This window comes from Nerophis ophidion, linkage group LG19 (genome assembly GCF_033978795.1).
Source record: "Nerophis ophidion isolate RoL-2023_Sa linkage group LG19, RoL_Noph_v1.0, whole genome shotgun sequence".
NCBI classification, from domain to species: Eukaryota; Metazoa; Chordata; class Actinopteri; order Syngnathiformes; family Syngnathidae; genus Nerophis; species Nerophis ophidion.
This window is the reverse complement of record NC_084629.1, coordinates 38188797-38201362: the sequence shown is the minus strand read 5'-3', so window position 1 is coordinate 38201362 and position 12566 is coordinate 38188797. Positions and strand designations below refer to the sequence as shown.

General features: G+C 40.7%; 1 protein-coding gene across 1 annotated transcript in view; it reads left to right on the top strand.

The window, feature by feature from the left end:
- The first annotated feature begins 3299 nt into the window (after positions 1-3299).
- The window catches only part of LOC133538362 (potassium voltage-gated channel subfamily H member 7-like), a 149554-nt gene continuing 140287 nt past the window's right edge, over positions 3300-12566 (top strand). Inside the window, exon 1 of the mRNA XM_061879939.1 lies at positions 3300-3676. Within this exon, the coding sequence (XP_061735923.1) occupies positions 3601-3676 (76 nt within the window). The 5' untranslated portion in view covers positions 3300-3600. The remainder of the gene's footprint in view (positions 3677-12566) is intronic.

The following is a 12566-nucleotide window of genomic DNA, read 5'->3' as shown; positions in this document are numbered from 1 at the left end:
CATGTGTACTTAAGTACGTGTGTACATCAGCACGTATGTACTTTAGTACATGTGTACATCAGCACGTGTGTACTTTCATACGTGTGTACATCAGCATGTGTACTTTAGTACGTGTGTACATCAGCACGTGTGTACTTTAGTACGTGTGTACATCAACACATGTGTACTTTAGTACGTGTGTACATCAGCACGTATGTACTTTAGTACGTGTGTACATCAGCATAGGTGTACTTTAGTACGTGTGTACCTCAGCACGTGTGTACTTTAGTACGTGTGTACATCAGCATATGTGTACTTTAGTACATGTGTACATCAGCATATGTGTACTTTAGTACGTGTGTACATCAGCACATGTGTACTTTAGTACATGTGTACATCAGCATATGTGTACTTTAGTCCGTGTGTACATCAGCACATGTGTACTTTAGTACATGTGTACATCAGCACGTATGTACTTTAGTACGTGTGTACCTCAGCACGTTTGTACTTTAGTAGATGTGTACATCAGCATGTGCGTACTTCAGTATGTGTGTGTACATCAGCACATGTGTACCTTAGTACGTGTGTAAATCAGTACGTGAGTACTTCAGTACGTGTGTACTTCAGCATGTGTGTACTTCAGTACGTGCGTACTTCAGTACATGTATACTTCAGCACCTGTGTACTTCAGTACATGTGTACTTCAGCATGTGTGTACATCAGTACGTGTGTACCCTAGCATGTGTGTACTTCAGTATGTGTGTACCTCAGTATGTGGTACTTCAGCATATGTGTACTTCAGTACCTGTGTACCTCAGCACGTGTTTACTTCAGTACATGCGTACTTCAGTACATGTGTACTTCAGCATGTGTGTACTTCACTATGTGTGTGCCTCAGCACGTGTGTACTTCATTAGCTGTGTACCCCTCAGTACTTGTGTACTTCAGTACGTGTGAACCTCAGCATGTGTGTACTTCACCACGTGTGTACTTCAGTACTTGTGTACTTCAGCACGTGTGTACTTCAATACCTGTGTACCTCAACATGTGTGTACTTCAGCACGTGTTTACTTCAGTACATGCGTACTTCAGTACAAGTGTACTTCACTATGTGTGTACTTCACTATGTGTGTGCCTCAGCACGTGTGTACTTCAGTAGCTGTGTACCTCTCAGTACGTGTGTACTTCAGCATGTGTGTACATCAGTACGTGTGTACTTTAGCATGTGTGTACATCAGCACGTGTGTACTTCAGCATGTGTGTACATCAGTACGTGTGTACCCCAGCATGTGTGTACTTCAGTACGTGTGTACTTCAGTCCCTGTGTACTTCAGCACGTGTTTACTTCAGTACATGCGTACATCAGTACATGTGTACTTCAGCACCTGTGTACTTAAGTACGTGTGTACTTCAGCATGTGTGTACATCAGTATGTGTGTACCCCAGCATGTGTGTACCTCAGCACGTGTGTACCCCAGCATGTGTGTACTTCAGTACGTGTGTACTTCAGTCCCTGTGTACTTCAGCACGTGTTTACTTCAGTACATGCGTACTTCAGTACATGTGTACTTCAGCACCTGTGTACTTAAGTAGGTGTGTACTTCAGCATGTGTGTACCTCAGCACGTGTGTACTTAAGTATGTGTGTACTTCACTACGTGTGTACTTCAGTACGTGTGTACCTCAGTCCCTGTGTACTTCACTACGTGTGTACCTCAGCATGTGTGTACTTCAGTACGTGTGTACTTCACTACGTGTGTACTTCACTACGTGTGTACCTCAGTATGTGTGTACTTCACTACGTGTGTACTTCACTACGTGTGTACCTCAGTATGTGTGTACTTAGTACGTGTGTACTTCACTACGTGTGTACTTCACTACGTGTGTACCTCAGTATGTGTGTACTTCAGCATGTGTGTACATCAGTACCTGTGTACCTCAGTACGTGTGTACTTCAGTACGTGTGTACTTCACTACGTGTGTACCACAGCATGTGTGTACCTCAGCATGTGTGTACTTCAGTACGTGTGTACTTCACTACGTGTGTACTTCACTACGTGTGTACCTCAGCATGTGTGTACTTCACTACGCGTGTACTTCACTACGTGTGTACTTCACTACGTGTGTACCTCAGTATGTGTGTACTTCAGCACGTGTGTACCTCAGTACGTGTGTACTTCAGTACCTGTGTACTTCAGCACGTGTGTACTTCACTACGTGTGTACTTCACTACGTGTGTACTTTAGCATGTGTGTACTTCACTACGTGTGTACCTCAGCATGTGTGTACTTCAGTATGTGTGTACTTCACTACGTGTGTACCTCAGCATGTGTGTACTTCACTACGCGTGTACTTCACTACGTGTGTACTTCACTACGTGTGTACCTCAGTATGTGTGTACTTCAGCACGTGTGTACCTCAGTACGTGTGTACTTCAGTACCTGTGTACCTCAGTACCTGTGTACCTCAGTACGTGTGTACTTCACTATGTGTGTACCTCAGTACGTGTGTACTTCACTACGTGTGTACCTCAGTATGTGTGTACTTCAGCATGTGTGTACATCAGTACCTGTGTACTTCAGCACGTGTGTACTTCACTACGTGTGTACTTCAGCATGTGTGTACTTCACTACGTGTGTACTTCACTACGTGTGTACTTCACTACGTGTGTACTTCAGCATGTGTGTACTTCACTACATGTGTACCTCAGCATGTGTGTACTTCAGTACGTGTGTACTTCACTACGTGTGTACCTCAGTACGTGTGTACCTCAGTCAGTGTGTACTTAAGTACACACTTAAAAAACAATTTACAAACACAAGTTATGGGATGACAAGAGGAAACGTGACCACAGAAGTAAATGTGTCATCCCATAGTTTGTGTTTTTAAATTGTTCTTTAAATTTGTTTATATTATAGCGTTATAGTTTGTAATTTTATAATATAGCGTTACATTTTTATAATATAGCGTTAACAAAACGTTTGTATTAATCATGACCCCGGAAGTAAATGGGGGTGGGGGTCTTTGTAGGGCGTGACGTCATCGTCTGCTACTTCCGGTTTTTCTCTTAGCACCGAAAGTTGCCAACTTTATGGTGGATGTTCTCAACTAAATCATTTTATCAAAAATAGGGCAATGTCGCGAAATGATGAAGTATGACACGTAAAACGGACCTGCTATCCCCGTTTAAATAAGAACATCTCATTTCAGTAGCCTTTTAAATGTCCTTGGACTCTTTCATTTTGGAAGATTCTTGACGGCGCATGCGTCAGGTAGCTCACCACGCCAGGTGATAAACAGGCTCCCGATGACGCCATCGTGCCCCCGACGTGACGATGGATTGTCGGAGTCGATCATTCGGCGACGGGTCGGCGCGCGCACCCACAATGCAACGCGGCTCCGCGCGCTCCACGCAGCGGCTGTGAGAGACGTCAGCGGACCGAGGCTGAGAGGGGCAGCATCGAACCCAGCCCCCGCCGAGGACGTCAGGACCGCTTTCTTTCCCCCCACCCGGAGGGGCGAGATGCTCCTCGGACGCCTTGTGCGGCGTCTCCGCCATCCGAGCTCCGGCGAGCGGGGAGACATGAGCGCCTCGTAGCCGCCACTCGTCCCGCGTGCCAGCATGCCTGTTAGGAGGGGACACGTCGCGCCACAGAACACCTTTCTGGGAATTATCATCCGCAAATTCGAGGGTCAGAGTGAGTAAACGCCGACTTCCTGCTTCCTGTCCGCGGCCAAAATAAAAGCCGATTTAGCCAAATGGCGGGTAAATAAAAGCCTCGTTCAAGGGTAAAAAAAAAAAAAGTAAATGTTTAGATGCTCGGAAATATTCACAGAATTAGTCTTTTCTTCAGCTAAATTAATCTACCGTATTTTTCGGACTATGCGTCGCCGTTTTTTTGGTGCGATTTATACTCCGTAGCGATTTATGTGTGAAATTATTAACACATTACCGTAAACCAAGGGTGTCAAACATTTTAAACAGAACAAAGTTGAACAAATTAACCCTTTTAATAGGGACCCAAACAAGTTTAGCATTCAATTTTGAACGAGCAAGGTTTATATAACTTTAGTGACATGCAAAATCCAGTTTTAAATAATAATTAAAGCAAGCAACGTTGGTCGGGTCCGCCTTTGGCTGCTGCCGCCGCTACTCAAGCCCTGGTCTAAGACAGACCTACATAGAAGTTTTTGTTTCATGTCTCTACGAGATTCCTAACAGAAGTTACAGGCAGTTTTGTCTGGGTTTTTTCCTAGGGGGCGCTAGAGCGCAATTTTGATTTTTAGGGTTTGGTTTTTTTATTAGATGTCAATTTTCGCCAGCCCTGATGTGTGTGTAAAATTTGGTGAGTTTTAAAGCATGTTAAGGGGGTCAAATTACAGATCGGCGTTTCTGGATGTTGTTGATAAATGGCTTTCGCTTGGCATAGTAGAGCTTTAACTTGCACTTTGAAGCAATTTAAATGGGTCAAATTACAGCTCAACGAGGCAAAAATGACATTTTTTTAGGTAACTTTGCGCAGGGGTTCTTTGAAGGAGCGTAAAATCAAAACCGGAGCGGTAATCAAAAATCTGTCTAATACTTTTAATCAGAAGGGTTCAAACTCTCTCCTGTGCGAGTTTGAAGCCGAAACGACAAACGGGCTCAGATGAGATAACGTTTGAAGAAAGGTGACGGGTTTTTTTACAAAACTTTTGTTTTGAAGGGGTAGTTGCCAACTTCCTGTTGATTGTTGCTGAAGGATGTTGATTATTAAAATGTCGGTCCAAGTGAGACCTACATAGAAGTTTTTCTTCCGAGGAGCAGATTTTTCTGTGTTTTATTAAAAAATTGCGTTAGAGCGCAAATTTGACTTTTGGTTTTTTTTTTTTTGTACTAGATTGCAATTTTTGCCAGTCCTGAGGTGTGTGCCAAGTTTGGTGAGTTTTGAAGCATGTTAAAGGGGTCAAATTACAGCGCAGAGAGGCAAAAATTGCATTTTTTTAGGTAAATTTTGCTTCGAAGGGGTTTTTGAAATTTTTTGGTTGATTTTTGCCCTAGAAGGTACAGTTATGAAATCTAGGTCTAAGTCAGACCTACATAAAGGTTTTTGTTTCATGTCTCTACGGCATCCCTAACAGAAGTTACAAGCAATCTGTTTTTTTTTTCCTAGGGGGCGCTTGAGTTTTTTTATTTTTTTATTTTTATTAAATGTCAATTTTCGCCAGTTCTGATTAGTGTGTGAAATTTGGTGAGTTTTGAAGCATGGTCAGGGGGTCAAATTACAGTTCAAAGAGGCGGCGGAATAATAATAATTAAAGCTGCAAGCAGCGTTGGTCGGGTCTGCCTTTGGCTGCTGCCGCCGCTATTCAAGCCCTGGTCTAAGTCAGACCTACATAGAGGTCTTTGTTTCATGTCTCTACGACATTCCTAACAGAAGTTACAAGCAGTTTTGTCTGGGTTTTTTCCTAGGGGGCACTAGAGCGCAATTTTGATTTTCAGGGTTTGTTTTTTTATTAGATGTCAATTTTCGCCAGCCCTGATGTGTTTGTAAAATTTGGTCAGTTTTAAAGCATGTTAAGGGGGTCAAATTACAGATCGGCGTTTCTGGATGTTGTTGATAAATGGCTTTCGCTTGGCATAGTAGAGCTTTAACTTGCACTTTGAAGCAATTTAAATGGGTCAAATTACAGCTCAACGAGGCAAAAATGACATTTTTTTAGGTAACTTTGCGCAGGGGTTCTTTGAAGGAGCGTAAAATCAAAACCGGAGCGGTAATCAAAAATCTGTCTAATACTTTTAATCAGAAGGGTTCAAACTCTCTCCTGTGCGAGTTTGAAGCCGAAACGACAAACGGGCTCGGATGAGATAACGTTTGAAGAAAGGTGACGGGTTTTTTTTACAAAACTTTTGTTTTGAAGGGGTAGTTGCCAACTTCCTGTTGATTGTTGCTGAAGGATGTTGATTATTAAAATGTCGGTCCAAGTGAGACCTACACAGAAGTTTTTCTTCCGAGGAGCAGATTTTTCTGCTTTTATTAAAAAATTGCGTTAGAGCGCAAATTTGACTTTTGGTTTTTTTTTTTTTTGTACTAGATTGCAATTTTTGCCAGTCCTGAGGTGTGTGCCAAGTTTGGTGAGTTTTGAAGCATGTTAAAGGGGTCAAATTACAGCGCAGAGAGGCAAAAATTGCATTTTTTTAGGTAAATTTTGCTTCGAAGGGGTTTTTGAAATTTTTTGGTTGATTTTTGCCCTAGAAGGTACAGTTATGAAATCTAGGTCTAAGTCAGACCTACATAAAGGTTTTTGTTTCATGTCTCTACGGCATCCCTGACAGAAGTTACAAGCAATCTGTTTTTTTTTTTCCTAGGGGGCGCTTGAGTTTTTTTATTTTTTTATTTTTATTAAATGTCAATTTTCGCCAGTTCTGATTAGTGTGTGAAATTTGGTGAGTTTTGAAGCATGGTCAGGGGGTCAAATTACAGTTCAAAGAGGCGGCGGAATAATAATAATTAAAGCTGCAAGCAGCGTTGGTCGGGTCCGCCTTTGGCTGCTGCCGCCGCTATTCAAGCCCTGGTCTAAGTCAGACCTACATAGAGGTCTTTGTTTCATGTCTCTACGACATTCCTAACAGAAGTTACAAGCAGTTTTGTCTGGGTTTTTTCCTAGGGGGCACTAGAGCGCAATTTTGATTTTCAGGGTTTTTTTTTTTTATTAGATGTCAATTTTCGCCAGCCCTGATGTGTTTGTAAAATTTGGTCAGTTTTAAAGCATGTTAAGGGGGTCAAATTACAGATCGGCGTTTCTGGATGTTGTTGATAAATGGCTTTCGCTTGGCATAGTAGAGCTTTAACTTGCACTTTGAAGCATTTTAAATGGGTCAAATTACAGCTCAAAGAGGCAAAAATGACATTTTTTTAGGTAACTTTGCGCAGGGGTTCTTTGAAGGAGCGTAAAATCAAAACCGGAGCGGTAATCAAAAATCTGTCTAATACTTTTAATCAGAAGGGTTCAAACTCTCTCCTGTGCGAGTTTGAAGCCGAAACGACAAACGGGCTCAGATGAGATAACGTTTGAAGAAAGGTGACGGGTTTTTTTACAAAACTTTTGTTTTGAAGGGGTAGTTGCCAACTTCCTGTTGATTGTTGCTGAAGGATGTTGATTATTAAAATGTCGGTCCAAGTGAGACCTACATAGAAGTTTTTCTTCCGAGGAGCAGATTTTTCTGTGTTTTATTAAAAAATTGCGTTAGAGCGCAAATTTGACTTTTGTTTTTTTTTTTTTTGTACTAGATTGCAATTTTTGCCAGTCCTGAGGTGTGTGCCAAGTTTGGTGAGTTTTGAAGCATGTTAAAGGGGTCAAATTACAGCGCAGAGAGGCAAAAATTGCATTTTTTTAGGTAAATTTTGCTTCGAAGGGGTTTTTGAAATTTTTTGGTTGATTTTTGCCCTAGAAGGTACAGTTATGAAATCTAGGTCTAAGTCAGACCTACATAAAGGTTTTTGTTTCATGTCTCTACGACATCCCTAACAGAAGTTACAAGCAATCTGTTTTTTTTTCCTAGGGGGCGCTTGAGTTTTTTTATTTTTTTATTTTTATTAAATGTCAATTTTCGCCAGTTCTGATTAGTGTGTGAAATTTGGTGAGTTTTGAAGCATGGTCAGGGGGTCAAATTACAGTTCAAACAGGGGGCGGAATAATAATAATTAAAGCTGCAAGTAGCGTTGGTCGGGTCCGCCTTTGGCTGCTGCCGCCGCTATTCAAGCCCTGGTCTAAGTCAGACCTACATAGAGGTCTTTGTTTCATGTCTCTACGACATTCCTAACAGAAGTTACAAGCAGTTTTGTCTGGGTTTTTTCCTAGGGGGCGCTAGAGCGCAATTTTGATTTTTAGGGTTTGGTTTTTTATTAGATGGCAATTTTCGCCAGCCCTGATGTGTGTGTAAAATTTGGTGAGTTTTGAAGCATGTTAAGGGGGTCAAATTACAGATCGGCCTTTCTGGATGTTGTTGATAAATGGCTTTCGCTTCGTATAGTAGAGCTTTAACTTGCGTTTTTAAAGGGGTCAAATTACAGCTCAAAGAGGCAAAAATGACATTTTTTTAGGTAACTTTGCGCAGGGGTTCTTTGAAGGCGCGTAAAATCAAAACCGCAGCAGTAATCTAAACTCTGTTTTATACTTTTAATCAGAAGGGTTCAATCTGGAAACGACAAACGCGCTCAGAGGAGATAACTTTTGAAAAAAGGTGACGGGTGTTTACAAAACATTAATTTTGAAGGGGTAATTTTTAACTTCCTGATGATTTTTGCTGAAGGATCTCAATAATTAAAATGTAGGTCTAAGTGAGTTTTTTGTGGAGATAACTTTTGAAAAAAGGTGACGGCTGTTTACAAAACTTTTATTTTGAAGGGGTAATCTTTAACTTCCTGTTGATTTTTGCTGAAGGATGTCAATAATCAAAATGTAGGTCTAAGTGAGACCTACATACAAGTTTTTGTTTCATGTCTTTCCGGCATTCCCACCGGAAGTTACAAGCAGTCTTGTCTGTGTTTTCTTCCTCGAAGCAGTTTTTGCTGTGTTTTGATCCAAAATTGCGCTAGAGCGCAATTTTGATTTTTTTTTTTTTTTTTTTTCATTATATCGCAATTTCTGCCAGTCCTGATGTGTGAGTTTTGAAGCATTTTAAGGGGGTCAAATTTCAGCTCAAAGAGGCAAAAATGGATTTTTTTGCGAAAATTTTGTTTTGAAGGGTTTTTTTCCAACTTCCTGTTGATTTTTGCCTCAGAAGATACAATTATGATATATAATTATGAATTATGATACGTGACAGTTTTTGTTTCATGTCTGTACGACATTCCTAACGGAAGTTACAAGCAGCCTGTTTTTTCTTTCCTTCCTAGGGGGCGCTAGCGCGCAATTTTGATTTTTCCGGTTTGGCTGCCTAATAAGCTGGGAAGGCATGCCAGACCGATGTGTGTGTCAAATTTGGTGAGTTTTGAAGCATGTTAAGGGGGTCAAAATTACAGCGCATAGGTGCGGAATAAAGAAAGAAAGAAAGAAAGAAATAATACTAAAACTCACCAGTTTCAATAGGGTCCTTGGCCCATTACAAAAGGACTCCTGTGGATTCCTTTTGCAATGGGCCTGCGGACCCTAATAATAATAACTAAAAAATTATCAATGGCATCCATCCATCCATCCATCTTCTTCCGCTTATCCGAGGTCGGGTAGCGGGGGCTGCTGCCTAAGCAGGGAAACCCAGACTTCCCTTTCCCCAGCCACTTTGTCTAGCTTTTCCCGGGGGATCCCGAGGCGTTCCCAGGCCAGCCGGGAGACATAGTCTTCCCAACGTGTCCTGGGTCTTCCCCGTGGCCTCCTACCGGTTGGACGTGCCCTAAACTCCTCCATAGGGAGGAGTTTAAGGCTAGATACCCGAACTACTTCATCTGGCTCCTCTCCATGTAGAGGAGCAGCGGCTTTACAGATGGCAGAGCTTCTCACCCTATCTCTAAGGGAGAGACCCAAACTCATTTGGGCCGCTTGTACCCGTGATCTTGTCCCTTCGGTCATAACCCAAAGCTCGTGACCATAGGTGAGGATGGGAACGTAGATCGAGCGGTAAATTGAGAGCTTTGCCTTCCGGCTCAGCTCCTTCTTCACCACAACGGATCGATACAACGTCCGCATTACTGAAGACGCCGCACCGATCCACTCTTCCCTCACTCGTGAACAAGACTCCGAGGTACTTAAACTCCTCCACTTGGGGCAGGGTCTCCTCCCCAACCCGGAGATGGCATTCCACCCTTTTCCGGGCGAGAACCATGGACTCGGACAAATAATCAAATACAATTTAAATAAAAATGTTATGCCTTTTTTTTCTATTTGCAATCTTCTGAGGTAAATATCAATGTTTTTCCCACAGGCTGATAATCAATTTGAAAATAAAATAACAATAATGAATGAACCAAACAGTAGCAAGAGAAAATGCATGAATAAAACGTTAATTATTGCTCAGTTTGCTGGAAGTTTCCCGGAAGAGTTAGTGCTGCAAGGGGTTCTGGGTATTTCTTCTGTTGTGTTACGGTGCGGATGTTCACCCGAAATGTGTTTGTCATTCTTTTTTGGTGTGTGTTCACAGTGTGGCGCATATTGGTAATAGTGCTAAAGATGTTTATACGGCGACCCTCAGTGTGACCTGTATGGCTGTTGACCAAGTATGCCTTGCATTCACTTGTGCGTGTGTGTAAAAGCCACAAATATTATGTGACACGCTGTTAGTATGGAGGAAAAGCGGACGGGTTGTAGAGAACGCTAAAGGCGGTGTCTTAAATGCACGCCCCCCAATATAGTTGTCCAGGTGGAAATCGGTAGAAATTGGGGAGAATGGTTGCCCCGGGAGACGAGGGCCAGCTCTAATGCTAAATTGATATTGCCTCAAGGGCCAAATTAAATTACACGGCGGGCCAGAGTTTGACACCCATGCCGTAAAATATCAAATAATATTATTTAGCTCATTCCGGTAAGAGACTAGACGTATAAGATTTCATGGGATTTATGGATTAGGAGTGAGAGATAGTTTGGTAAAGGTATAGCATGTTCTAGTTATTTGAATGACTCTTACTATAATATGTTAGGTTAACATAGCAGTTGGTTATTTATGCCTCATATAACCTACACTTATTCAGCCTGTTCTTCAATATTCTCTATTTATTTTAAATTGCTTTTCAAAAGTCTATTCTTGGTGTTGGATTTTATCAAATACATTTCCCCCCAAAAAATGCGACTTATACTCCAGTGAGACTTATATATGAATTTTTCCTTCTTTATTATGCATTTTCGGCAGGTGCGACTTATACTCCGAAAAATACGGTATATAATATTATATTCCTTCTTTTGGCGCGCTCTACCTTACATATTTTTTCACCTGATTCCAACTTCAAACTGTTCCGCCTATTTGGGGATTGCACATTCCCAAAAAATTCCCAGATTTTCGAAGTTTTCCAAGAATGATCTCCCATTCAAAATTTATTGGCCGTTTTTCAAACTTCCACCATTCCACCTTTAACATATTCCACTCATCCTGGACATTTAGACTATCATTTCTCCAAGTTCCCCCCAAAAATCCAGGATTTTCCAGAATTCCCGGTTTTCTGGGAAAAACATTTTTCCAATTAAATTTAATTGGCCATTTTTCAAACGTCAACCGTTCCACCCTCAACATATTCCACTCATCCTGGACATTCAAACTGTCATTTTTCCAGGTTCCAAATAATTCTAGGAATTCCAAGAACTCCCATTTTTTCAAAACCTCTTTCCACCCTTTTTTCTGTCAACTACTCCTTAAACATTTTTCAACCCACTTAAACCGTTCCACCGTCACATTAGGACAAAAAAGCTTAACTGGAAAAATTAAATTTTTTCCCCCAAAATTCAATGCATTTTGTAATTTCATTTCTCAATTAAAAATGTTACTACTTCAACATTTCTCGACCGATTTTAAAAAATCCAACACTAACCAAACTTTTTTAAACATTCCTTCTTTTCCCCAAATTTCCACATTTCCAGGAAGTTCCATCTGAAATGAATGGGACATTTTTCTAAGTTGTACAATTCCCATATTTGTCCAACTATTCAAACAATTCCAACATCAACACATTCCACTCATCCTGGAAATTCAAACGAACATTTTTCCAGATTAAAAAAAATTCCAGGAATTTCAAACCCTTTTTTTTCCCGTTGACTACTCCTTCCACATTTTTCAACCCACTTCAACCTTTCCACGTCAAAATACGAAAAAAAAATAAAAAAAATATTTAACTGGAAAAATTCCAGAAATTCCAGGAATTCCGTAATTCCATTTCTCAATTAAAAATGTTCCTACTTCAACATTTCTCGACCGATTTGAAAAAATCCAACACCAACCATTTCAACTAATTCAGAACATTCACATTTTTATTTTTCGTGATTTTCCCCAAAACTTCCCTCTTTTCCCGAAATTCCCACATTTCCAGGAAGTTCCTTTTGAAATGAATGGGACATTTTTCCAAGTCGCACAATTCCCATATTTTTCCACCTATTAAAGCCATTCCAACATCAAAACACACCACACATCCCTTAAATTCAAACTAACATTTTTCCAAGTTCAAGAAACTTCCAGGGATTTCACTACCTTTTTATTTTCTCGACTACTCCTTCAACATTTTTCAACCCACTTCAACTTTTCCAGCGTCAAATTAGTACAAAAATATACTTTTGTTGTTGTTTTTTTTTAAACTGGAAAAATTCCCGAAATTCAAGGAATTCCGTAATTTTCCCAAATTTTTCAACCTATTTGAACCATTCCAACTTCCACACATTCCACACATCCTGGAAATTCAAACTAACATTTTTCCTGGTTAAAGAAATTCCAGGGATTTCACACCCTTTTTTTTTTTTTTTGGTCGACTACTCCTTCAACATTTTTCAACCCACTTCAGCTTCTCCACCGTTAAATTAGGACAAAACATGTTTTGTTTTTTTTTCCTTTAACTGGAAAAATTCCTGAAATTCCATAAATTTCAGGAATTCCGTAATTTCATTTCTCAATTAAAAATGTTACTACTTCAACAT